This window comes from Chiroxiphia lanceolata, chromosome 3, assembly GCF_009829145.1.
Source record: "Chiroxiphia lanceolata isolate bChiLan1 chromosome 3, bChiLan1.pri, whole genome shotgun sequence".
In the NCBI taxonomy this organism is placed as follows: domain Eukaryota; kingdom Metazoa; phylum Chordata; class Aves; order Passeriformes; family Pipridae; genus Chiroxiphia; species Chiroxiphia lanceolata.
Window position 1 is genome coordinate 92,049,025 of NC_045639.1, and position 25,924 is coordinate 92,074,948.

The 25,924-nt window shown below is 37.1% G+C and overlaps 1 protein-coding gene across 3 annotated transcripts in view; it reads left to right on the forward strand.

Moving 5' to 3' along the window:
• Nucleotides 1–25,924, forward strand: part of BMP5 (bone morphogenetic protein 5) — a 56,564-nt gene that overhangs the window by 23,677 nt on the left and 6,963 nt on the right. For all 3 annotated transcript variants that reach the window (XM_032684436.1, XM_032684437.1, XM_032684438.1), the window contains 4 exons: nt 2,334–2,526; nt 6,118–6,266; nt 16,755–16,952; nt 24,668–24,744. In XM_032684436.1, the coding sequence (XP_032540327.1) occupies nt 2,334–2,526; nt 6,118–6,266; nt 16,755–16,952; nt 24,668–24,744 (617 nt within the window). The remainder of the gene's footprint in view (nt 1–2,333; nt 2,527–6,117; nt 6,267–16,754; nt 16,953–24,667; nt 24,745–25,924) is intronic.

A 25,924-nucleotide genomic window follows, 5' to 3' on the forward strand; every position in this document is an offset into this window, starting at 1 on the left:
ATTCAGTGTCTAATCCTTCAGTGTTTACTCATAGTGTGTAGTGCTTAGTCACACATGCATATGGAGTTGCTACATTAAGTTTGTCTTTAATATAGTCTCATTTGAAGATTATTGACATATCTGTTCCACGTCAATTTTGAAATGCTCAGTTATAACCTTAGAAAATTGCAGCAGACTCTTTGCACTAGAAAAAAAGCCTCTTGGCTCAGTGCTTTTGCATATGCTAATCTCTGCCAAGTTCTCCCTGAAATGAAAGGCTTTACATGGACATTTAAAAAAAAAAGCAACAACTCCCAAACCTCAAGTCAGATCTCTGTATATATCCCACAGTTTAGAACTGGTCAGTGGAGCTGCTAAATAGACTGCATCCTGTTTCTCTTCAGCAGCAGCCCATTCATCTTCAGGTACAGAGCAGCCAGTTCACATGCTTCCACCTCTTTTCTGTTTTACTTTTGCAACATAGTGTTCCATGGCAAACCCAAGTAAGCTAAATATGCACTTGAGCCAAGTAAACCTCACAGTTAACAGACAATTTTCCTTTTGTCAGCCAGGAGAAAGTTAATTTTCACTGAAGATAAAGTGTTCTTATATCCTATATATTTTATTTTTGGTGGTTTTTAAGGCAACACAGATTTGTACATAAGAAAAAAAAGCTAATAAAAACAAAGAGAGTTTACATTTTTGAAAGGGTGAAAGGAAAGTACACTGCAAAGGACTACTATATGACCACAGGTGACTTAACTAGTAACTACTGCTCAGAAAATAACGTTAAATACTTTTCCTTCAATAGCTCTCACTTTATTATGTCCGTAACTATACTCTAATATGGCAAGCTCAAAATGATATTTTCTTTTTCTTTTAGTGCATTTGTATTTTGTAAGACAACATATACTTTATAATAAACAGATATGCAGCTTTATATATAAATTCTATAATTATATGTATCTACATGCAAACACATGCACATTGTATATGTAGACAAAACTTCTTGGGAGGCACTTATATATGAGCATATAGGTATAAATATACATAAATATTGTAATAATTTACACATTATTTATACATGTAGCATTTAGTAATCCCAATGACAGCTTTTTCAGAACTGACATTGTTCCTCAGATCTGAGGACTAAAATGAAATAAAAGAGCAGGGGTTACAGCAGGGAGCATTTAGTGGAGCTGGGTGCAGCCATTTGGTTATCTAAACCAAATCCCAGCTCTGAGTTTTAGGTTTGTCCACCATCAGTAAAATGAAACACCTATCTCACAAGGCAGGTAGAACTTCTCCAGAAGAGAGAAATTCTGTCTTCCAGTGGAGCGCAGCTTCTTCACAGGTCAATGATATGTTGTATACTGTGGCAGTGGAAACCCTGGGTCATTTTTCATTCCACATCCTTAAAATCTGAAGTATTAATCCCATAAGGATTAATACTGTTCATCAGCCAGTACTGTGGCCTGTAGTTTCCGTTGACACATCAAAGCATATATTCCATTGCAAAAGTTGCTCCTAACTCAGTCAGAATGGCAGCAGACAGCAGAATTAGACCCAAACCAGTTATAAATTCAAGTAAATTAAAATCCTCTATTTACTCCCTCTTACATTCTGTAGAATTCTGAATTAGGCAATAATGAGGTTTACTTTTTAACTTTAAATGTTGGCAGTGTCATAAGCAGTGAAAGCCTGCATCTGCCCACCCAGGTTTGAGGGGACTTCTCAAGCCAGGACTGTGCTTCCTAAGCTGCTGAGATGTCAGAACCACTCAGCCTTGGCTCATGGTTCCTTCTTCTGACACTGGCAAGATGACATGTATGCCATCAGAGTACAACTTGTGTTAATTTATATGACTTAACTGCTTCTTAAATATATAGTTGTTGCAGTACACTTTAGTACCACTTTAAAATTTGTTATGTTAAACGGAAATGAACAGCATTCCTCTCATCTGTCTGGTTATTAGTGGCAATTAGTGTTTTCCAAAGCTCTGACATTGCTACTGCTGTGCTTATGACTACATTGAAGTCCTAAATCCTTTCACAGCTTTTAGTTTGTCCATATTTCTAGTTAGTTTACAACATGCCCCCTTTCAGCTTTTTTTTTATATTCTTTCCACTCCAACTTCTGGAATTTATATAAAAACCACCAAGGTTTTTTTTTCTTTTGAACTGAAGACACTGGGCTGGTGGAATTTCCTTTAACTGGAAGTATGTCTGGGCTTGTGGTTTTATTATTTGCGCAGTTTTATATTGTCATGTTTGTTTACTCCCAAGCTCCATTAATCATGGGAAATGGGCATTCGTTTCACGTCTTTAATTTACACTGAACTCTTTTTCTCACAGTTGAAAGGGACAAGGACTTCTCCCACCAGCGGAGGCACTATAAAGAGTTTCGCTTTGACCTTACTCAGATCCCGCATGGAGAGGCAGTGACAGCAGCCGAGTTCCGAATATACAAAGATCGAAGCAACAGCCGCTTTGAGAATGAAACCATTCAGATTAGCATATATCAGATCATCAAGGAGTATCCAAACAGGTACCCGCTCAGCATGAACACATAACATGTTGAATACCATCTCATGTGTTTCTTAAGTAGGGAGACAATAACTGATCATGAGCGTACACCTAGTAAGGCATCCTTGTTATCACCGTGGCTTGTGCAATATTAATTCCTAGAGAACAACAACAAACACTGAGAAAGAATTAAAATGATCTTGAATGTAATTTATTCCAGGTTTATGTCCAAGGTCACCAAATAATCTGCCCATGCAGAGAGTGGGTGAGGGTTCTTTGCTTTGAACAGGAAATATGAGTGTCTGACAGGGCTCTGCAATCCCAAACACAGCACTGCTATGCTTTTAGGCAAGGAGTGGCCAGGGTTCAGGGTTTCCAAGTTGCAAACTAAGGATTATGCTGTAGTCTCAGGCATTTTCCTGTCTCTGTGGCATCATGGCTACTCAAATGTGTGTGTGTTTAATTCCCTTGGAGTTTGCTGAAATTCCAGTCTTTGGGAGTGAAGTTTTCTATTTTTCCCAAGGAAGCATGTACAGCACAGCCCATGGTAGGCTAACTTTCCTACACAGACCTGCCAAGGTACTCCTACCTGGACTTTTTCTCATGGTGAAAGTGAATATAGTCCACGATTTGATGGCAGCTAGCCACTAATGTAAGTAAACTCCAAGGGTTCTTTCCACATTAGGGAATCTTCAAGTGGTATTAAGATAGAAAAGCAGCTTTCTGAAATGAGGTGTGAGATGAAACAGCATTATCAGGATGGCCTATTACATAGTAATCATGACTTGATCTGATCAAGAACTGTTCTGGGTTTCAAGGAACATATGGATGGTTTATTCCACCTTTACTTCCTTGAATGACCCCTGACATGTGGAGCTTCTCAGATGCTCTGCCCACAGCCTCTTTGCTGAAATTCTTGACTGTGGTTGCATTTCTCCTGTAGACAACTGGTAATTTGGGACTAGATACTAAACTTAAACAGCCTCCATAAAGGTAAAGGAAATCAGCTGTATTCTGCCTGAATGTGTTCACTGTTGCATTTCAGGCTATTTATGACATAATGACTAACTTTTTTATTATGTGTTGTGGGCAATCTTTTAAACATAAATATTTTTTAAGTTACAGACAAAATTTGCAGCTGTTTTAAGCGTGACAGTTTTTTTCTTTTCACAGAATAATGGAGAATTTTAAAATTAAAAATGCCACAAAATGGGATGAGAAGTTTGAGTTAATGACATGAGCTAATGGGAGAACCCTGATCCCAGAGCTCTCACTACCTTCTCAGGGGTCAAGTTTTCACCCTATGTTTGTATCAATTCTAAAAGAAGCTATTTTTTTCCCTGTCAAATACTTTGGAATTCTGTAGGAAAGTGCTATGTAGGCTAAATAATTAGCACTGGTACAGAGACACTTTATGTATTTTCAAGGATCAGTTCTGGTTTTCTCTGGGTATTCACAACTCAGTTTCATTTGCAGAGTTAATGGGTAGGAGCATTCTGCCTGTTTTGAGTCTATTATTTTGGCCAATGCCAAAGACACTTTGGTGTGAGTTTCTGCTGCACTGCAAAGTGGTAATATCACCCTGAGGAGAGATCCACAGAGGAAATTTGTCCTTCAGTAGAATTTCTGGACTGTAGTAGTAGTAGTACCTTATTTTGATTTGGCTTGTGAGACGTTGTGCATCCTGGCTTTTGAGAACATTTCATATCAGTCCCAGCAAAACTTGGAATGGAAAGAATCTATATGAGAAAACAATTATGTATTCGAGGAGGAGAAAAGTGTGAAATTATATCATTGTGATATTTTAATATTTTCCAAGCAATTTTACAGTTTTCTATTAAATCTACTGAGTGATACAAAAACATTTATAAATAAACATCTCAAAGACTATTACAGTCAGAATTAAACTTTTCCACTTTAAAATTCTGATAAACTGCTTATTAGAGAAAAAAGTTGGCATTTAAGACTCCAGAGAGTACTATTTATGAGCTTGTGGTACGTTGTTAATTTCTTCAGTGCTTGCAGAGTAGATCAGGTTCTTTGGAGTTGTAACATTTTCTTCGTGTTAGCTCCAGAGGGGGAATGCAATTATTTTCTCCTTGTGTGGTCATTAGCACAGTTCTAGAATGGAAGTGATAAAAGACCAGCAAAAGATTATCCTTTAACAGAAGAAAAAAAATGGTGACTTGAAAGAAAGCCCCCTCAATTCCTTTTTTAAAAACAATGTTCCTTTATAATATTTGAGCTCTTTAACCTGATTCTGAGATATATCTTACATATACATGTAAGTAAACATATGTTTGTCATAGCTTATTTGGCTTTATTTTCCTCAGTGTTGAGCAACCACAGCTTCAAGGGATACAGATGATTTTTTTTTCAGTATCAGACATTTTAGGTGCATTTATGGTGTTTAATCTAGGTAAGACAGTAACTTTCTTAGTTGTCATTGCAATTAAACACCATAAAAATATAGTGACAGGACCACAGGTATTTTAAACCCACTTTTAGACACAAAGCCTACTATTTCTGTCTGTCTTCCTATTTAAGCATGTAGTCATTCTGTCTGTAAAGCAACAACACGATTCCCAGATCTATGTAAGCCAAGACTGTCTTTAGTTGACTTGTACAGTTAAAATTTAAAATAAAACATTTGGTTTTGTATCTTATTGTTTTGATTACTATTTATGGAAGAAAATAAATAGGTTTCTATAGCTATAGATTTAGGTTTAAGAGATTAAATGGTGAAAACAGTTTTTAATAATGCTTCCTGCTTTGTAGAAGCATGTACAACGAAACTGATGAGAGTTAAATATCTTGGGTTTAGTGTGGTCATTGTAGCAAATTATTTGCAATACAGATGTTGTTCTGGAACCAATTGTGTTAGGAGATATCTGAAAACAAAACAAATAAATGACCCATGGTAAAAATTTAGTAACATAATTGTACTAACTTGTCTGAGCAACCCTTCTGAATTATGGGGAGATTTCATGGGAACAAATTGAAGACTATATCAGGGAACTGAGAGTTAAAATGTAATAATTACTTCATTAATAGACACATAATCTCTGCTTTGATATAGAAATATTTTCTAAACATCAACACTAATAGGAAATGATCTGAACTGTCATCTGTTCATGTTTTATCATAGCATACTGCTGCTGTCATATGTTATTAACAACAGATCATTTTAGCAATGCTATGCCTTTGAATTTTAGTTGAAATTGGAACAAGGTTTTGACACATTTTGTCTTTTACACTGAAAGGTTTGCAAAAGTTAATCTTCCTAAGACATTCTAATGGTGAAAGATGAATTCTTTATATACAGCCTCAATTATATATTTTGTGCATTTCTATCAGGAAGCTGGATTTTTCAGATTTTCCGTAGCTGTAATTTTTACATGCTGAGACTCATTTCAGAAAGGCCTCCTGGGGAAAATACCTTTATTATACGTAACAATTACTTGTTAGCTACAGCACATGTTGTACTGTGTCATGATGAGGATATGTCAAAGGATTATTCATTTAGACTCCAAGAAGTTATTGCCAGCAAGAAAATTAGGGACAAAAAATAATAATATTTGAATGCCTTAACTCTCCATTTTCTTTAACTTAGGGATGCAGACTTGTTCCTGTTAGACACAAGAAAGGCTCAAGCTTCTGATGTGGGCTGGTTTGTCTTTGACATTACTGTGACCAGCAATCACTGGGTGATTAATCCACTGAACAATCTGGGTTTGCAACTCTGCGCTGAGACAGAGGACGGTAAGATTGAAACTGTAGATTATAAAACTCTATATGCTCTTGTCATGTCTTGCTAGGAATCTTTTCTGGATGGGCGTTTTGTGGTTTTTTAAGTTGACTGGGTGACAATTCACTGAGAGCTTATAAGCAAAGAACAAAGGTCTTATCCTGCTGTAGCTATGGTATGCAAACTTCCTATTATTCTTAATTCTGGAGAATATGGCAATTATAAAGCTGACTGAATCAAGCAAAATTAAATGAGGTTTGAAAGCTCTTACATATTTGAAAACTCTTACATATAAAACAAAGTTCCATTTTAATGTTCTTCCACTGATCATTACATTCAGGAAATTGAGGCAGATTTGCAGAATTTTTGTTTTAGGAAGTTTCTAAAGAATTTTCTGGGATGAAGAATGGAGAAAGTTACAAGATAACCTCAGGACAGTTCAGAAGGTATCTCATAGCTGCTGATACTGATATTGGAGAAAGGTTAACAATGGGGTAATGTGGGAATTGGTTTTCTGTAATTCGAAAAAAATAATATTATTAATTTTTTAATCTTGAAATGGGTTAAAAATTTGAAATATTGAGAATTTTAATTAACTGAAAATTAGAAAAACCACTATCAAAACTGAAGTCAGAGCTGTGGGGATTTTAATACAAATTTACTGGGCTACTGTATTATTCACAGTTACGCTGTTCATTAAAATTGAAAATGCATCTCAATGCAAAATAATATTTTTAGAAGAAATGTTCTTTACTTAGACTTCTTTAGAAACTAATAAAAAGAGACTTATAGACTGTTTTTTCTGTGATGGTTCACTTAATCTATACTACTTTACAAGCAAACTCTCAGATTTAGCTCTTTCTTGTCATAGAGCTTTTTATGTCAGAGGTCAAAGAATCTATGATGCCAGTTAATCTAAACCTCAGTTGACATAATGTTAATGAGTAGCAGAAGAAACCCTGGTGTAAGGATTAATATTTTTTTCTTCTTTCTTTGTTCTGTCTACATTTTCTCATTGGTTTTGATCTAAATTCTCCCTCGGGCTCAGCTGGGCTGGGAACAAAGCATCTCGCACTTTTTCAGCAAGTGCCCTTGCTGCTGGAGAGTTATGCAAAAACTGTCCTTTAGGCATGATGCTTAAAAACAGAGTTGGCAGGCTTGCACCAGAGCAGATGACCATTTCATCTAATATTACCTATACTGTAGGAGTACAGTAAGTGGAAAAGGGAGGCAGCAATGCAACGTAGACCATGTTGTTGATGCCTTCAATCAGCATTTGTAGGCACCACACCTGAGCTTGGGCTGTATGGGGAGAGGATCTCTTAGACAGCCTAGTTTTGTGAGGCCATCTTAAAGCCCTTAAAATTCTGAGGAGGTGACACTTCCATCAGGCATCCAAATTAGGTGGACTGCCTTCTGGCCAACTTTTCTGCTCCAGAATAAACTCCATCCTTGGCTTTTTTATTTCGAGGAGATTCAAATACAGAAATTGTTGAAAATTAAATATCCATGAAAGACATTCATTAAGAAACCCTGGAACCACCAATCATCTGGTTTTAGCCTCAAAATTATATCCGTTCAGTAAACAGCAGGAAAGTTTGTATGGGTAAAAGGAAACTTTTAGGTTAATGCACTGAAGAAATTGTAAAAGAATAGTTCACGTAAATATTTCCCCTGTCCTACTCCCAAGATCAGAAAGGTGGTAAATAATTTTCTATTTTAAATTCCAAAGCCATAAGCAGCCTTACCTTTTGCACCTCACTTATTTGACTTTCTCAACACAGCTGCTTGACTGAGGAGGGAATTCCCCTTTTCTCTCACTTTCTGTTCCCTTTTCAGCTTATTCATGCAAGAAGAGTGCCCTTCTAGGGACTAAAGTTTTCAAAACTGTAGGGAAGACCTCTGCTGCACCACTTCAGCTTAGCATAAGGAAAATCATCCTTTCATAGTCTTACAATTTTGCTCTTAAGGCTTTGATTATTTTTATTGGGTTGCTGTTACTTCTGGAAGCTATTAGAAATACCAGCAGTTGAATGACACATTTATGTACAGATGGAACATGAATTTTTATATATGACTCAGTGTGTAGTGGACTTGGTTTGTAACCCAGAAAACCCCACCCACCTTCCCTCCAACCAGTTCTCTGTGAGAGCTCAGAGACTGGTTCAAATCAACCGAAAAAACTGCCCTTGGCTCAAGTGAACTTCAGGCCCTGCAGGTCTGAAGGATGTTTCTCCATGCCTCCAGCTGTCAGCTGAGTTCACAGGAGGTAGAGGAGTTCTGCCTCTGTAACTGGAGAGATATTTATAAGACCTGATCCATTAACCTTTCTATTGCAACAGACCATTAAACTAAATGGGATTCTGTTAAGAGGATCTCTGTTTGAGGTATTTAGGTGCCACTAGGGGCCTGGATAATCAAGTCTGTAAATACATACTAATTTTTAGATTTATTCATAAAGCGCCTTTAAAACATGGTATCAATATTTGCTGAGACTCCAGGGTGTTACTATTTGTTATCATTACCATTAAAAATAATTTCTTATAGTTATCTTTCAGAGACTTTTTAGGCAATTACTTGTGTAAATATATTTCTTTGGATCCCTGAAGATGGTGCATAAGTAATAATAATGTCTACATAAGGAATAAAAAGAAATTGTAACTATTTAATATAACAGTGTGAAAAAACAACTTTGGAAGAATGTCTGGTTGTTGTAATTCATATTTTTCTCCCTTTGAAAGTCCTGAAAAAGTACAAAAAGCCGCATGACATTGGAATGTGTTTTCTTTTTTCTTCAAGACAGTATTTGGTATCATACATCCCTTTTTAACATGAAATGTACACTTTTTCTCTTAATGTGATGTTTTATTTTGAACAGTAAGAATAAAGATTTGCATGACACATATGGAAGCTGTCAACATATAATGCACTGTTTCTCTTGGGCTGTGGTAAATTAAGGATCATGGTTTTTTGATTCTGTTTTTTAATGTCTCCTCAACATTCTGCAGCATCCCCTTTCAGCCAATTCCCTCCTCTTGACACCAAAACTCTCTGCGGTGTTTAAAACAATAGGTGATCTTTTTCACACTGATGGATGCACGGGTGTCAGATGAATTGCAGCATAAAATCAGTGTAGATGCAGAAACAATTCAAAAAGCTCTATGCAAAACTTCTCCTGTATATATAAGTCTCCTGAGACTTAAAACATGTTCCAGTGAATCAGCATATTTTTGTTAATATTTAGCATTTTTATAATTGGAAGTTAGCAATGGTCTAAACATCACTTTTGCTGAAGGAGTATAAACAGCTACAAGAGTAGCCCTTTTTCTGTTTATGTCATTGCTGAAGAGAATCTAGCATTGTTTATAGAAAATGGGAGAAGGAGATAACATGTAACAATGACTGTTGGTGACCCACAGAATAAAACAGGTTCCAAATACAGAGCTCTCAATACAACATCCTGGGTAGCCCCACACTCATGTAGTTCTTGCCTTTTATTAGATTGCTGCAACTCTCAGTTATTTTCCATCCACCAGCATGTCGGTGGGGAAGAACATGTTGGCAACTCTGAAAAGCCAAAGCTGATTAAGATGATTTTTATTGCAACTCTGAAAAGCCAAAGCTGATTAAGATGATTTTTATTACCACGTAGTTCCATGGAAGGTTTCTTTGGGCATTCCTGCTGTTTGAGGTGGGAAAGCAGCAGGATTTTTTTCCTCAGAGCAAAGAAAAACTTGAAAGAAATAGCTTCCTTGATACAAGTGGAACCTGGGGAAGGCCATTTCTTCCTCCAGCATGTATTTGGGTACACTCTGATGCGTGTCCCTTGGAATAGGTTTTGGATCCTAACCCTACATGCTGCTTGAAGGATAGGTGAGGTTCTTCTCCAGAGATGATGGGGGAGAAATTAAAAAACATGCTCTTCTTTTTTCGCCTCTTTTCCTTTCAGCCTGGTTCTTCTAAGGTCCCTTTCTCCTACTAAACCTTCAGAAAGGCAACAGGACCATATCCTCACTATTGCATAGAATGGCTGGTTTGCTTTCAACCCACAGAAACCTGTGGCAGCATACTGGCTTCTTCACGTACTTGGATGTATATTTTACATTGGTCTTGGCCTCACTGTTACCACCCTAAATGTTACCAGTCTTATCACGCAGCTGCCCTTAGACAACCTTGGCACCTAACTTACATGACCATTGTAGCCATCAAGTACTCTGGAAGATGATGCTGGGTTGTTACCTTTAAATCTCTTGATGGATCTGGTATTTACAAGGCAAAGTATCAGAAGCAAAATCACCTTCATTACTGTCCTTATAGTGGGGGTACTTAGGATACATGTATTTATATTGATATACATATGGACTTTGGCAGGCAATAGCTCTGACTAAATTCTGAGCCATCTGGAAGCCATATAGCCATGTTAGCACAGCACTGAACCCAAGCTAATACATCCTGCCCCTCAGCAGGTTTTATAAGTTTGGGCTCAAGCACTGCCTAAGTACAGCTACATACGTTCTGGTTCAGAGCTGACTTTGGCCAAAATTGCACTAGTAAATTAAACATGCTCAAGAACACTGTCATGTGAAACAAGCTGAAGGGATGATTCTCTCAGCCTCCAAAACAGGGTGACCCCATGGCATCTGTCCTCATGGGAAAGGTCTCTGTGGCACTGCCCTGAGGTGCTGGGCACTGCCCTGTGGTGGAGCTGGCACAGGATATAAGTGCATGAGGAGCACACTCTCACCCTGAGCAGAGTGGATGATTCAGCTCCAGCACTATAATTTGCTCAGATAGGTGTAACCATCATTTCCAGCTGGGTCAGAAATACAGTCAACATTGTGTCGGCTTGTAGCAAGTGAGCAGACCCTCGGTTATAAGGGCACCCTGACTTTAAGCAGAAGAATCAAGGAGGTGAGTGAAACAGGCTCCTACTCTGTTTTCTGCCACCACTGCGTGCTGGTGCACACTGGTCCTGGCTGTACAGCTGTGCAACTTCCCCTCCACCCTGTTCCCTAGACAGATGAAGGATGCATCTACTTCTCAACACCGTTATTTTAGAGATAATGGCATTTGTGTTTCATTCCATTCGAAAGGCTTTTATCCATTTTATTCTTTGGTGGATGACCAATTAATCTAATCTCTCCTTGTTTTATTGTCTTCCTGAACACATTTTTTAGTGGTGAAGAAAAGACCTAGGACTCCCACAAGCCTCTCACAGTTTAAGTACATTAACTTGAAAGGATAAATCAAGTACTTACTTAGTGATTTTGTGTACAATTACATGTGATTTTTTTATGTAAGCATATATGGTACTGCCACATTATACAGCATATCAGACTTCCCTATACGTTCCAAGTGCTTTCTTCAAGAGCTTTATGAATACCAAAGTCAACAAAAAAGATACTTAAAATTCCTTCAGCTGAACTGAATAAAACCAACTAAATGTAAGATTTGACAAACAAAGGCTGAATCTTTACTGCTGACTAAAGCTGTGAGACCTAGAAAAGGCAGAGCATAGTATCCAAGACCACCCATTTGTCAGAATTCCTTAAAGCCTCCAGGGAGCAGAAGAGTTAATAAAACACATAAAACTTTTTTCAAAAACATATTTTATGTTGATATAGATAAATGTGTCCACCAAAGGAAAAGTTTGCTTAACAGTTTATGTAGAGATACAGTAGAGACAGTAACAAATACTTTGGAGTTGGAGTGTTGAGGATGTATTATATATACATATGTCACATATGTGTTGTAGGTTTTTTCTTTTTTTTTTTTTTTTTTTAAAATAAGCTTTCATTCATGCTTAGGTAGCCAAACTCTACCACAAATCTTTTGTTTCAAGTCCCATTGCTCTCGAGAACACTGTTCAGGCATGAGAAGCCACAAGTTTCTATCTAATTTTGAAAACTACTTCATGAGCTTTCAGACTCAGAGCCTCAAGGCAGTTTTTTTCTCAAATATTAGATGTTTTTGGACCTTGCATACTCTGGGTCTTTCTCCAAAAGGCCTTTCCCAATCCTCATTTCAGATGTCACTCCCTACAAGGAGGAAACCATAGGTGTGGCATTGGAATTTTAATTTTTTTTCAGTAAGCTGTTCTGAAATGAATTCTCACCATCACTACATTTTTCATTTCTAACTACAGATATGTGAAATTATTACTAAAATAGCTGCTGTGACATAGAAGTAGTGGTTAATCTGTAAAACGTTTTTTTGTGGCTTCTTGAGCACTTTTGAAAGTAAATAAGTGCTGCTTTTTCATAACAAAATGAGTGGTTTGCTGCAGTCTGATGACTCAGGATAAAATAATGGATTTTGGAATTACTCATTGTACTGTGTTGCCAGCGTAAATCCTGCCAAGATGCATAATGGCTGAAAGGTCTTGCAAAATTAGTGTCTGATCAATATTTTACATAAAATATATACTTCCTGAGAAGAGATAGTCAAGACACAAATCTTACCACTGTCATTGGTATCCGCACTGGTGATCTCAGAAAAAGTCAGCTTTCTGAATGTTGTGAAAAACAAGGAGATGTTTCCAGGTCAGGACTGCAGGGCAGATTGTTATTGAAAGCTTGAAGAGCTCTCACATTTCCATTTGGAGCAGCTGAGGGGGAAATGAACTTTTAAGATGGAACTTGATCAGTTCATGAAAAGAATTGTATGATATGACTGCATGGGACAGCATAAAAGCAGACACAGTGACACAGCAAACAGCTCTGCAGTTATCACCTTAAGTGCTGTTCCTATTTTGTAGGTAAAAAAAAAAGAAAAGCACAAAATCATCAGGATTCTTGAGGCAGGACTTTTTTATAAGTTGAACTTCACAATTATTTTTGCAGCAGTGATTCCTTTATTATAAGGGGACAGAATGTGAAGAGAAGAGAAACAGACAGAACGAGAAAAGAAATAATATTCATTCAGTTCAGAGAGTCAAACCTGCACTTTCATGCAAGTTTTTATAAAACTGCTAAGGGCACTTTACTATCAAACATTATAAAAGCCAAAAATAAGTATAAATGCCAAGTCAAACAAATGTATCTTGACAAAGACTCAGAATCATATGAATAAAGAATAAGGAGTTCAGTAAATTTGGAGCATAATGCTTTAAATAAGTCTAAGTCTCTGAATATACCTGTCAATATGTAGAAGAGACGAAGAGACAATTAATTGTCATAGTAGGATTGAGAAGTTCATGCCAGAATGTGAAGAATAAAAAAGGCTTCAGGCGGTCACAACATTGAGTAAGTCCATCTGTTATGCTTTTTTTTTTAACCCCTAGGTGTAGGGGCAATTGCAGATGCTAGCTTCAGTGGAGTAGGCACAAGCTAATTTCTAGTTTCTTGTACTTTCTTCTTTTCTTCTAAAATCTGAAGAAAAATCTTTGAAATCCTCAGAATTAAAGACATGGAAGGATAAAAACAAACCCATTTTTCAGAATGCTTGACCATATTCAATTCTTGTTCAGAGATGCTCAAGAGAAGCAGAAACCCACACCTTGCTGTTTTGGTTTTACAAGTTTCATCTGGGGGAAGCTCCAAGTGCAGTTAAGCAGGTTAACCTGAGTCACTTAGCTGATTTTAGAAAATATTGCTCTAATACCACAGTGTGGAACAACTGCATGCCTGAGAGACCTGGATTTTCAATTTCCATTGAAGCCAAGAGTTTTCTAAACACTACAAGAAATGATAGACTAAAATCATTTACGAAAATGAAGCCCATGAGTACTTTTTGCTACAAGGGGCAGTTCAGGTTAGAGTAAGCTTTTCTTACTATACTCTGAAATTCACACTACAAAGGTAAGGACTACCTAATAAGACCAGGGCACACAGGTGGAACTGCTGGTGTGGCAGAAAGCTTGATGCATTCAGAGGCAGGATACTTTGAAATACCTCCTGCTCAGGAAGGGGCAAAGCTTTGTGTTCTTATACTGAAGAAAATCTCCCACATATACACAATTTAATTTTTTTTAATAAAGGGTAATAGAAGGTAAAAACTTTCTTTTGCAAAGAACCAACCTAAAATGGAGACAACATATGTGGTTTGAATTTCCAAACCAAACAGTTCAGAGATCCTCCTTGAAAGAAATATAGTGTCTTAAGGGTAGTGTATATTTTGACTGCTTTGTCTTCTAAAAGTTGCAATTAAGCTAAAGTATATGATAAATTTGAGAGAGAAAAGTTTAATGATGAACCCACAGAAGTCAATAAAAGTTTTCCTGTTGACTGCACTAGAAGCAGATTCAGTGCGTATACTATTCATGAATTAAACAAATGAGTTCTAAAAACTCATGCTGGCTGCTTAGAAGATCAAACAAATAAAGGAATAAAGTCACAGAAGCTCTTTCTCTGTGTAAAAAGGCTGTGGGTTACAGGATTAATTTTTTATGGTATATCTCTATATCCTGGATAACCAAGTAAGCCTTAACTTCTGGAATCTTAATAGTCATCTCATTGCTGAAGTCCAAAGGAAACCCAGAGGAAACTTAATAATATTAGAAGTTATTTTAAAGGGAGTTCACATTGGTTTGAAGAATATTTTGCTTCGCACACAATATCCACCATTGTAAATTCAGAGAACCTAGATTTAAATTCAGAAAAGCTTCACACATCTTTACAGTCCTCAATATATAAATCTAATAGTATTTTTAAAATGTCCACCAGTAAGGCATGAATGTTTTACAGATAAAATTAAAATTCTGAGAGTCATTGGAACAAAAAATAAAGAAAAATAGTAAAAATATTCCCTCTAGAAAAGAGGGGAAACCTGGAACTTTGTGGTAAGAGGCTAGCTTGTCCATGTTGCAATGAATAGAGAATAGTCTGTACAGTTTTTCATATCTGACTTGCAATAGAAGATTGGAACATATAGAAATTAATGTTACTGAATTATTTAATAGTAACTCAAACACATGAAAAGATGATTTAAAGAAACACAGGACTAAAAATCCATTTAAAATGAAATCAGAAGCTTCAACAAATATATTTTTCCCTTGCAGTCAAAAAAGTAATTATCAAAATTGTTCAGAATATGTTGCCAATTACTCTGCTCCATAACTGCTAACTTTCTCAGTTCTTCTCTTGCCTTTGCTGGGCTCTCTGTCACTGGAAACATCTTAAACCAATTTAAAGTGCTACACCTGAATAAACATGTTGTAAAAGTGTTTATGTATTGAAGTGGGTCAGTTCAAGGTATGGTATTTGGCTGGAACTTCTAATTTCTCTTTTTACTGCAAAAGGGCTGCCAGAAGGAGGAAGTCTGAGCTGAATTAATACATTTGTTACAGTGGAAGTAGAATGGAAACTACTTTAACCACAAATCAAACTGCCTCTTTCATTTAAGCCAGTGATAGAGTTTTTTTAAGAAATATAGACTCTGGCATGCGGCCACTGTAAGTTTGTGTTTGAAAAGGAAACCTATATGCTTATTTCTATAAGGTTTACTCCTATGCTAGTTTGCAAGTTCTTTTTCAGGATGATTGAGTTAACGGCATTATATGTTTGTCAGGCAGATGCTCCTCCGTCACCCGCATAGCAAACTTTTCCAGTCGGTTTAGAGGAATCCTCAGGCGCCCTGATGCCGCACAGCGCACTCGGTGCCTGTGCCCACACCTCCTCATTTAAAGGACCTCTGTGTCCCCCACCCAGCACAGCTGCACAACTTCACATGACACTGTCTCATTTTCTGACGGTTGAAGGGCTCTGCACAATACACGTATGCACAAAAGTGTTTATGCTGCCAAAATAAATTCTGTTAAGAGCAAGGGTTTATTTGCTAAAATGTCACTGATGCAGTTTCACTGACTTGTTTTGCTTTCCTTTCTTTCGGTAAGGTTTAGACCACATAATATAGTGAGATTACCACACAGTCCTGACTGAACAAATATTTTAAAGAAATATGCAAATCCCCTGGGAACAGAACCAGAGTCAATAATGCACATATTTCAAACTCTCTTCTCTTGAAAGACTGAATGGCTTCCTACCTTTACTGGTGAATGAACATCAGTTTGAGTAACACTGTACAATACTTATTTTTAAAGCAGAAGCATATTTATTATCTACACTTCTATTTACTACTGATTTGCTTTGGGGATATAAGGTTCCACATGTCACAGTGAAATGATGCAAAGATTAGAAGACCACATTACATTATCCTTTCTGTAGCAAATAAACCTTAATGGGGCTCATTTATTTTTGAGTTCTATAGATGTGTGCATGAGACTGAATTAAAATATCTGTGTAATGAGTAAGATATATAGGATACCGAGACTGCAATTTTATGCAATTACAAACTGTCTGTAAAGCTGTTGAAACTTCTGCAAATGGTTGAATTTTTTTGTCTTTTAAATTCTGTTACACAAAATGCTGTTAGGATTCTTAATCACGTAAATTCAGGATTATGGAGAATTCCTTGGTATGTTTCAGTCAGCAGTTTAACTCCCACTGTGGCTTAAGGTGGGGCAGAAGTTCACCTTTTAACTTGCAATTTCCATTACTTTATAGGTCGAAGTATCAATGTTAAATCTGCTGGCCTGATTGGAAGACATGGGCCTCAGTCAAAGCAACCATTCATGGTTGCATTCTTCAAGGCAAGTGAAGTGCTTTTCCGTTCTGTCCGAGCAGCCAACAACAAAAGGAAAAATCAGAACCGCAACAAATCCAGTAGTCAACAGGAGTCTTCTAGGATGCCAAGTGTTGGGGGTAAGATGAAGCTATGCTTTGCTAGTCTGTTTACAGGAGTTGTGGGCACTTGCTCAAATGGAATGGAGTCACAGCAGCTCAACAAGATACTGCTCACTGGCTGAACTGTCAGAAACTGTGCTCCCAGTCCTCTTTTGTTATGTTGACCCTGAGCATGATCTACCTTCTGTAAGTCAGGTCAGTTACATGTACCATGGGCTCCACGAGGGTTAAATGACCAAATAGTTTAAGAAAGGTTCTATCTGAGCTTGAAACAAGTCCTATACATTTGGCAACTGGATGATTTCTTTGCTATTCTTAACAAAAAAGTAGACAGTAAAGAGAAGGTTTGCACCTCAACTACTTGTCAAGGAAGCCTAGCAAGGGACAATGTTTAGACTTTGTTAAACTCTCTCTCAGCTGAAGAAGACAAGAAGTAACACAAAAATCTGAATACTGAAAATGAGGAAGCTTAACCAATCTGGGAAAATGTAAATGGTTTATGAGTTTAGACCAACTGACATGTACTGATGTAAATGCACAGTATATCCCTGAATGGAGTCAATTTGGTCCCTTACCTACCTGAGAAGTAGGTAATACCTACCTGACAATAATGCATATGAAAATGTCTTAGTCCCATTAGAGCCTTAAATAAGTTTTGCTCCAGTTCTTTCCTGAAATACTCCCTCCAGCTGGAGTCATAAAGCCGCATTCTAAATATTCTCACTTTTGAACAAACATTTATACTTTTTGGAAACAGGGTGTGAAAATGTATCTTTCTAGAAGCATGGCAGATCTAGTAACAGCATATCAAAACCTCAATATAGATGCTATTCCTAAACCCCATGGATGTCTACGTGTAAGCAAATCATTACTTAGTAGAAGGAATTTAGCCTGGGAGTGGAATTCACTTATTTGAGGAGAAGCGTTATGAGCAATATGCATTGCTTATATCCATCTCAAAACCTTGACAGAGGCAGGTTAGAGACTCCTCTAATGTAATACAAAAGCCTTTCCCTGATCTTTTGCAGAAGGATAAATTTTGCCACAACAACCAGAAGTTGCTATTGAGTTGCTAAAGAAGTCAAAGAAATTATTTAAATAATTTTTCATATTTCCTGAAAAATGTCTACTAATTTGGAGAATCACATTATTTTGGGTGACAGGTAAATCATCTAAGTACCTGGTACAAACATGATACCTAAATATAAATATCACACTTTCAGGTTGAATCCTATGTTTCTAGTGCATGAGGAAATGAGAATTGAACAGATTTCTTAAACCTTCTTGATTATGGCAGGAAATCAGAACACAAGCTACTTGATGGTTTAACCTGGGAAAAATTCAGCCTTAACACATGCTGGCAAGTTGCATTGACATGAGAATTACCTCAGGAAGAGCTGTCTGAAAGTCTCAAAATATGTCAGCCTTGTCCGTCCATCCAGTCATGCTCCAGAGCTGCTGTAAAACAAAAAAATCAGAACATCTCTAGAAAAATGTGCATAATGAAACAAATTTTCTCCTAACATCTTCAAGGTCTATATAAGCGTAGAGGTACATCACTATATATGTTGATCCATGACAGATCTCTTTCAAAAGAGATTGCAGTTCAAGAATACCATACTGTTAAAACAAAATCAGGTTAAGAAGCAATTGCATATGGAGTTGCATCAAAATCAGGAACATTGACCTCTGACTGGAGTTGGAGGCAGCAAGATATGGACAGGCTGGAATAGATGGCAAAGCTGAAGGTAGGTAAGTCACTACAGTCTCAAATGGCAACATTCTCTGCAGCAAAACTTCTTGGAGGTGTAGCTCCTGCACCATGGCAAATCAGCTTCCATGCTCCTGCCTTGCAGTTTGCCTCAACAATCCCCATATCACAAATCAACAAACTTCTTTTATTTGAGTGCTGCTAATGATCACTGATGGGACTTTTCACACTACAAGTGATTCACAACACTTTTCCTTTTAACAGCTACTGCAACAGTACTCATTAAATACCATGGATAAGCCTGCTGAAGGCTACAAAGGCAATGTACAGATTCTATCCAGATGCTCCAGTGTGCAAAAAAGGCATAGAGAAGAGAACATGTTCTTATTACTTCAATCACTGAATCTTATCAGACTCCATGTGGAGACCCTGCTATCAGGGAAAAGCTATGCCCTTTACCTCCTCTTCATAAGCCCCAGGAAGTGGGGGATATGCTGCATCCCTTCGGGTTTGTGAGAGAAGGCTAATTCTCCAAGTTCTCTACAGCTTCCAGTAATGAGCAGCACTTCAAAAGTATGTCTTCATCTCTTCATATTTAAATGCAAAAGTTTTTGGGAAAAAAGACCAAAGAATTCTGGCCATCATCTTTATGGAAGATTCAATAGACTACATTCAATTCTTATTCTCTCCCTAATGCAAGACACTTGACACAAAAGACACAATGATGGGCAAAGGTCACTGTGTGATGGAGGTAATTTTTTTCCAAGCTTGTTCCATAATCGTGTACCTACAGCATGTAAGACAGATGTTGACAGTGAAAAATGCTCACCTATAAAGCCAGAGGTTACGTAGTCAGACCCAGATAGGTGTGTTACCATTTGTCTGTCACAGGCTTTGGTTATACCTTTCTCTATGCATCAATCTCAACTTCACTATGAAGTCATGTCTTTATTTTCTTCTTGCTTTTTTCTTCTTAATTTTCTGTTTCTTGAGGGTTTCCCCCTTTTTTCTCCTCTCTTTTTTTTTTTTCCCTCTTTTACCCTTGCCTTCCGTCATCTTCCTTTTGCCTCCTGCCTTTTGTATTTTGCCTTTTTCTTTTTTAAGTTCTTGGACCTCAGAAATTAGCTTTACTGTATTCTGAGCACATCAAAAAAAAAAGCTCCACTGGGCAACTCAGCTCTTCCCTTCCAATGGACAAGACAATTTTTGAATTAGTCATGAAGATGCAGAGTCATAAAATCAGCATCCTTGTGTTGCTAAGAACTTCAAGAGAAGATGACCTCAATGTAGTATAAAGACAGACAGAATTAATCTTAGCATTCAGACTCCAACTGCCTGCTGTGCACAGAGGATTGAACTGTTTATTATTTGCCCAGTTTTATTTTTGTCAAACTGTAGAAAAAAAAAATTATTAAAAACCCAAACCCAAACTAGACAACTCGTTCCCAAAGGACAAGACATAACTCTTCCTTAAAATCAAAGTTGGCTTAATTTTAATTTTTTAACCTTTTGTAAAAAGAGTTACAGTGTAATTGGGCACTAGAGAATATCCAGATTTAAATACTGAGTATTGACTTACACCAGGAAAATGCAAAACAAAGCTACATAATTTTTGTTCATAATGCAGTGAGATAAAACCAGAAAACAATATTTAAGCCTACATTTCCTGTATTTTATTGATTTATGTCACATTAATTAATTAAAAATGTAGTACTTTGGAATAATACATATAGGCATGTTTACATGCCTCTATTTTCCCTGCCAAAAAAAAAAAGTCCTCTTGAAACTTCTTGTATATATATTTTCTTGCCCTCCTTCCACAGCTCTTCCTACTATGCAGGGGCTTGGATTCCAACTGCAGTCCCTGAATAGCTGAGGAACAATGTTTTCTAGGTCACAATATCCTATAGTTCTGATTCTATACAGAATAAGCATATGGACCTTGAAGCTACAGTATGTGAAATTGAATCCTTGGCATCAGATCCTATTATAAATGTCACATTTGATACTTACATGAAACGTTACATTACACACAAAATTTGTCTTATATGAAAGATAGAATTCAAGGAAGTGTCACTTTCTTCATAGGTGACTTCGTTAGATGGCTTGCAGTCTGTATACCATTTTATCAGGTGTTCTGGTGTGACTACTCATCCACTGCTACTTAACCTATATTTACATGATCCAGAGTATCAAGACAATGGTGACATCTGTGCAACCACTTATATATTTATTATTCAGACTTTCTCCTGTAAGTGTAAGGACTTATGCTACATCCTGGCACTAAAACGTCTGTTCATGTTCTCAAATACAAAAATGTGTAACAGAGAAAGCTGTCAAAAGCAAAATCTTCAGCTTTCATTTGTTTGCCTGCTTGAGTGCTATTTAAAACCAGTTTTCTGACTTTCTCACATGCATATCTTTTCCACATGTTTTAGTCAGTTTTTTTTGCAAAGTGACTTATATTCTATATGTATGAATTTTAAATTCCCACTAATAATTGAGAGGGAAAAGCTCAATATTTACTTCCTATGAGCACTGATATTAGTTAAAATGAGTGTATAGATCCTTGTAAAGAATTATCAGTGAAACACAGTTCTGTTTTACTAAAGCTAAAGTTCCTTTACTTTTGATTACCTTCTTCTTGATCACCTTACTTCTAGTGTGTGTACAGAACATGCTGGATTATTACAGGCAACTCAGAACAAAGTATGATTTAGGGGTTTTTGTTTTATTAAAGACATACAGATTTTTGAAAACCTGTGATTTCTTAGGGTATCCTGTGTTCCTTCTAATTGCTACTGCAGAAAGACACAGAACTCCCATGGGATGTGGGTGTATATTTTGACTCAGCATGACCTGGGACAACTGAGATTATCTGAGATGGCAGCTATCTGCAGAGATCTTTTAATGACTGTCATTGAAGGGCTAGGAAAATACCATAGGAAAGAATGAAGTGTTCATCTTTAAAAAAGGATGAGGGTTTGAGGTATTATAGATTAGAAAGCCTAACTTTAGATCCCTGATGGTTATTTAGTACTACAAATGGACATATCTTGACTTGTGGACAGCTTTTGACACAATTTTGGGAGTCATACTGGGGCCTATGTGTATTCAACAGAAAGTAGGTACACAGACTGTTTAAAAAACAAAGAAAAAACCTATTCAAAGAGCATGTTACCAATAAGAGAAAAATTTGTGTGGGTATTTTGAGTGACATCTTGTTGAATCTCTTATGAATCTTTCACCTTTTATTGGTAATTTGGATGGTTCAGCACTACTCCCAGATCTCGTATCCTCTGTTAACTTGCAGAGAACACACTCTGTTCTATTGTCCAAGCTACTAATGAAGACGTTAGTCAGTACTGGCGTCAGTGCTGACCCCTAGTAACCAGCTGCCAGGCAGACTTTGTACCACTGATACCAGCCCTTTGAGCCCAGCAGCCTAGACAAGTTTCCATCCAGTGTAGTCTTACCTATCCCAAGTTATTGGTTGGATTGACCAATTTGACTCTAGGATATTGTGGGAGACGATATCCAAAACCTTCCTAAAAACACAAGAAACAATACCCAGTGCTCTTCAAAAGCCCACAAAACTTGTCAGCCCATCACAGAAAAGAATGAGGTTGGTAAGGCAGAGTTTGAACTAGTAAATTCATGCTGACTGTTCCCAAACACCTTCTTGTTCTTCATGTGCCAGGACACAGTTTCCACAAGAATTTTTTCCACAAACTTCCCAGAAACTGAGGTTAAGCTGATTGGCCTTCTTGAAGATGGGCGTTACATTTTCCATTTTGAATCATTGGAAAAATCCTCCAGTGTATGAACACTCAAAAATGGCAGGAAGTGACTTTGCAATGATGTTGGTCAGCTCATTCCCCACCCTGAAATTCATCCTTTCTGTTTACACGGACTCATGTATCTTCATTGTTTAACTAATTCCTAACTCTATTTCTTTTACTATGGATAGAACTTCAGCCACTAGGGTCAGGGACTCGGAAGTCCTAAGGGTAAATCTTGCGAGTAAAAAACGAGACGAAGTCATTGAGTACCTTAACCTTTTTGAGTCCTTATCACCAGGTCCTTCACTCTACTGAACACAAATCTGTATTTTTTTCATGTTTTCTTTTTGCTACGAATGTGCCTATAAAGGTACTGCTTGATGACCTCACGAGTTTCAACTCCAGTTAAGCTTTAGCTTTCCTAATATCTGTCCCTCCATGCCCAGGCAATGTGTTTATATTTTTTCTGTGTAGTTCATCCCAATTTCACATTACTTTTGCTTCATTTGAATTCGAGTTCAGTCAAGAGTTTTCTAGTCAGCCACAGTGGCTTCGTGCCATACTTGCTTGACTTGCAATGGGTTGCAATGCTCTTGTTGATGTCATCCCTCAGAATCTTGACTGTACTGTACTATGTTTGCTGCAGCCCCATCAGGCTGCTGGTGTCATCAACATCCTCACCCCCAAAATCTGCTTTTTATCCATTGATTTGTACAACTACAACAGACTATTAAGGTCACTAGGCAGGAATATATAAAAAAAAGATTCTGAAGCTCATCATTTGACAGTGTGGTTTTGCTGCAAAATTCCTATTCTGGGTTATACTACTAGAAAACAATCTGGAAATAATATGAAATAATTACTTTACTTAATTTGGCACTGTGCTCAGTTGTGGTCATCACATCTTCGGAAAGACACAGAGAAGTTGAAGAGAACCCAGAGAAGCAATGAAAGAAGAGATCAAGACAGCTGACGAGAAGGTGTTGTCAAATTTGCAGAAAAGTTCCTTTAGGCTGTATATTTGGAAGAGTTTTCTGTAAGGATAGTGAAGAACTACATATGTTATCTCACAGTCTGTAGAACTCCCTTCCTTTCATTTTATGTGAGAAAAGGCCTCTATCTCTTAAATATCCTGATTTTTTCGGGATAATTTCAGAGACATTCCCATTCCAGCCTCAGGGCTTATAATGTTAAAAAAAATGTTTCTAAAGAAATGACTTTTCCTGGAACTGAAGACTTTGTTTCTTTTTCCATATCTTCCTTGTTTGTTTGGGTCTTATGGGATTTTGTTTGTTTGCTTTTTCTTGTTGTTGTGAATTTTTTTGGTGAACTTTTTTTTCTTTCCAGAATGGTTATTTTGGTCCAAAAAATTCACTTTAAGCATTCTTGAATTGGAAACAGAGGAGACAACCTGTACTCCCTGCTCTATTGCATACCTCAGTTATGGCATCACTTGAATAGCTCTATAAACCAGCTCTGTGGTGATAATGTGATGAAGGCATGACCCTGTTCCCTTCCTTTCCTATTACTAAGGAGCAGTAAGGAACAAGTACTAGAATTTCTCCAGGATTACGATTGTCATGGAGAAGCATGTAGGGAAGGTTCTCTGTGTCCTATCCTGACACAACTCTGCCAGTCCAGAAACTTTCAGTCCTTTAAAAAGCACCTGTTAATCTACTTGTTTACATTAGTATTACCAACTAAAGTCATCAAGTAGTGAATATTTCCAGAAAATATGGTAAAAAATGAAGGCATATGAAATGTCCTATTATGTGTTTAAATTACAAACTTTGGGAAATTCTGTTGTTTCAGGACAATTTTTATCATTGTTAATTTATCTTTTGAATTGGGCTACTTTCTTTACCTGGCAATTGAAACTGTGCCAGCATGCAGATGACTTCCCCATATCTTGGATCAGGCTCTTCCTTGTCCTCTTTGATTACCTGTGTGCATATTATCAGAGGTCTTACCCAGCTAGCCAGCAAACAGACATCATGTAAACCTCTTTCCCCTAATGCTGTATGTCTTATTTTGCCTGTGTACACAAATTGTATCAATCCACCTGTGTTCATTCTGCATGTCCAAGTAAACATCACCTTTACAACCAACCCTAGGAATATAAATGACAGTATGGTTTTTATTTCCTTTGTACAGTTTGGTCAGCATCTCAAAAATAGTTAAATCTTGTCAGTTCTAGTAATGCTTCTAAAAAATTTATTAATGTTATTTTCTTCCTGTAGATTATAACACGAGCGAGCAAAAGCAAGCATGTAAGAAACATGAACTTTATGTGAGCTTCCGAGACTTAGGATGGCAGGTATGACTATAAATGCTTTTTCCTATCAGTTCCAATTGGTACTATCTATTTTACAGTCCCCCATTATTTACACCCTGTTTTCTTTCTGGTAATTGGTACATCACTGATGAGAGACAAATTCTTTTAATGCATCTTGTAACAAATCCCTATCAGTACTGCTATCACTCACTATCTCTTTACCTTTTTCAGCTGTTCTCTCAAAGATATTGCACACATTTGTGGCTTTATGTTCTGGATTCATTCACATAAAGATAAATTTGAACTATTACTCAAGATATGAATGAATCTGTAGTAAATGAAAGCAAAATACCCACAGCAAGTAATGCAACTTTTTTAATTTGCACTTGAATTCAACCTGGTTTAGTGCTGTCTACTGCAGGTCAGAGAGATTTCACTGGGGTAGGATCCTTAGGGAAGTAAATCCTGGATCACTGCTCAGTGGTCTTCATAACACCATAGCTAATTTTATATAATTTCTGGGGAAAACTGGGGAATCCTGCCATACAGTAACAAAAAAAAAAATGTAGTAAAAGGTCATGAAGTCAGAGGAGGGGCATTACAAGAAAAGAAAATAGACATCGAACTAGGGGTTTTTTCCAGAAAGCAAGGAACTCTTTATAAAGAAAGAACAAGAAGGCCATCAGCAACCTATAACCTAGACATATTGTATATGTAGGCAAGAATTCAGAGATGGCTGTCTTTGCATTTCACATTTCTCTGAATTATTTTAAAACAACTCTCCAGGAGCAGAACAAGTCTATGAGGAGAAAAAGTATGCTATCTCTTTGGTAGCAGCTCATCCTTTATGTATCTAGCTCAGATTCTCGTATGGCCTTATTATCCTGTCTGATATTCTGTAGTATATTTATCCTCACAGCAGCCTGAAGAAGCAGGCAGAGGCTGTTTTCCCAAGTCTTCAAAGCATAATAACCCCATCCAGGGCCACAGAGCAGGCTTATGGTATTGAACTCAGGCTACTGAACAAGCAAGACGTTATGTCTCTGTAGATCACAGATTTTTTTAAAGATATCAACAGCTTTTTAATTTTTCTAAACAGTAAATTCTGATATGCTCCAAGATGTGCAAGGTTCTCAGATGAGTGGCCATAGTGGCCAAGGTGGCCATAGAGAAAAGAAAATATATTTTTATCCCAAAAAGTACCTTAAGAGTTAAAAGTTTC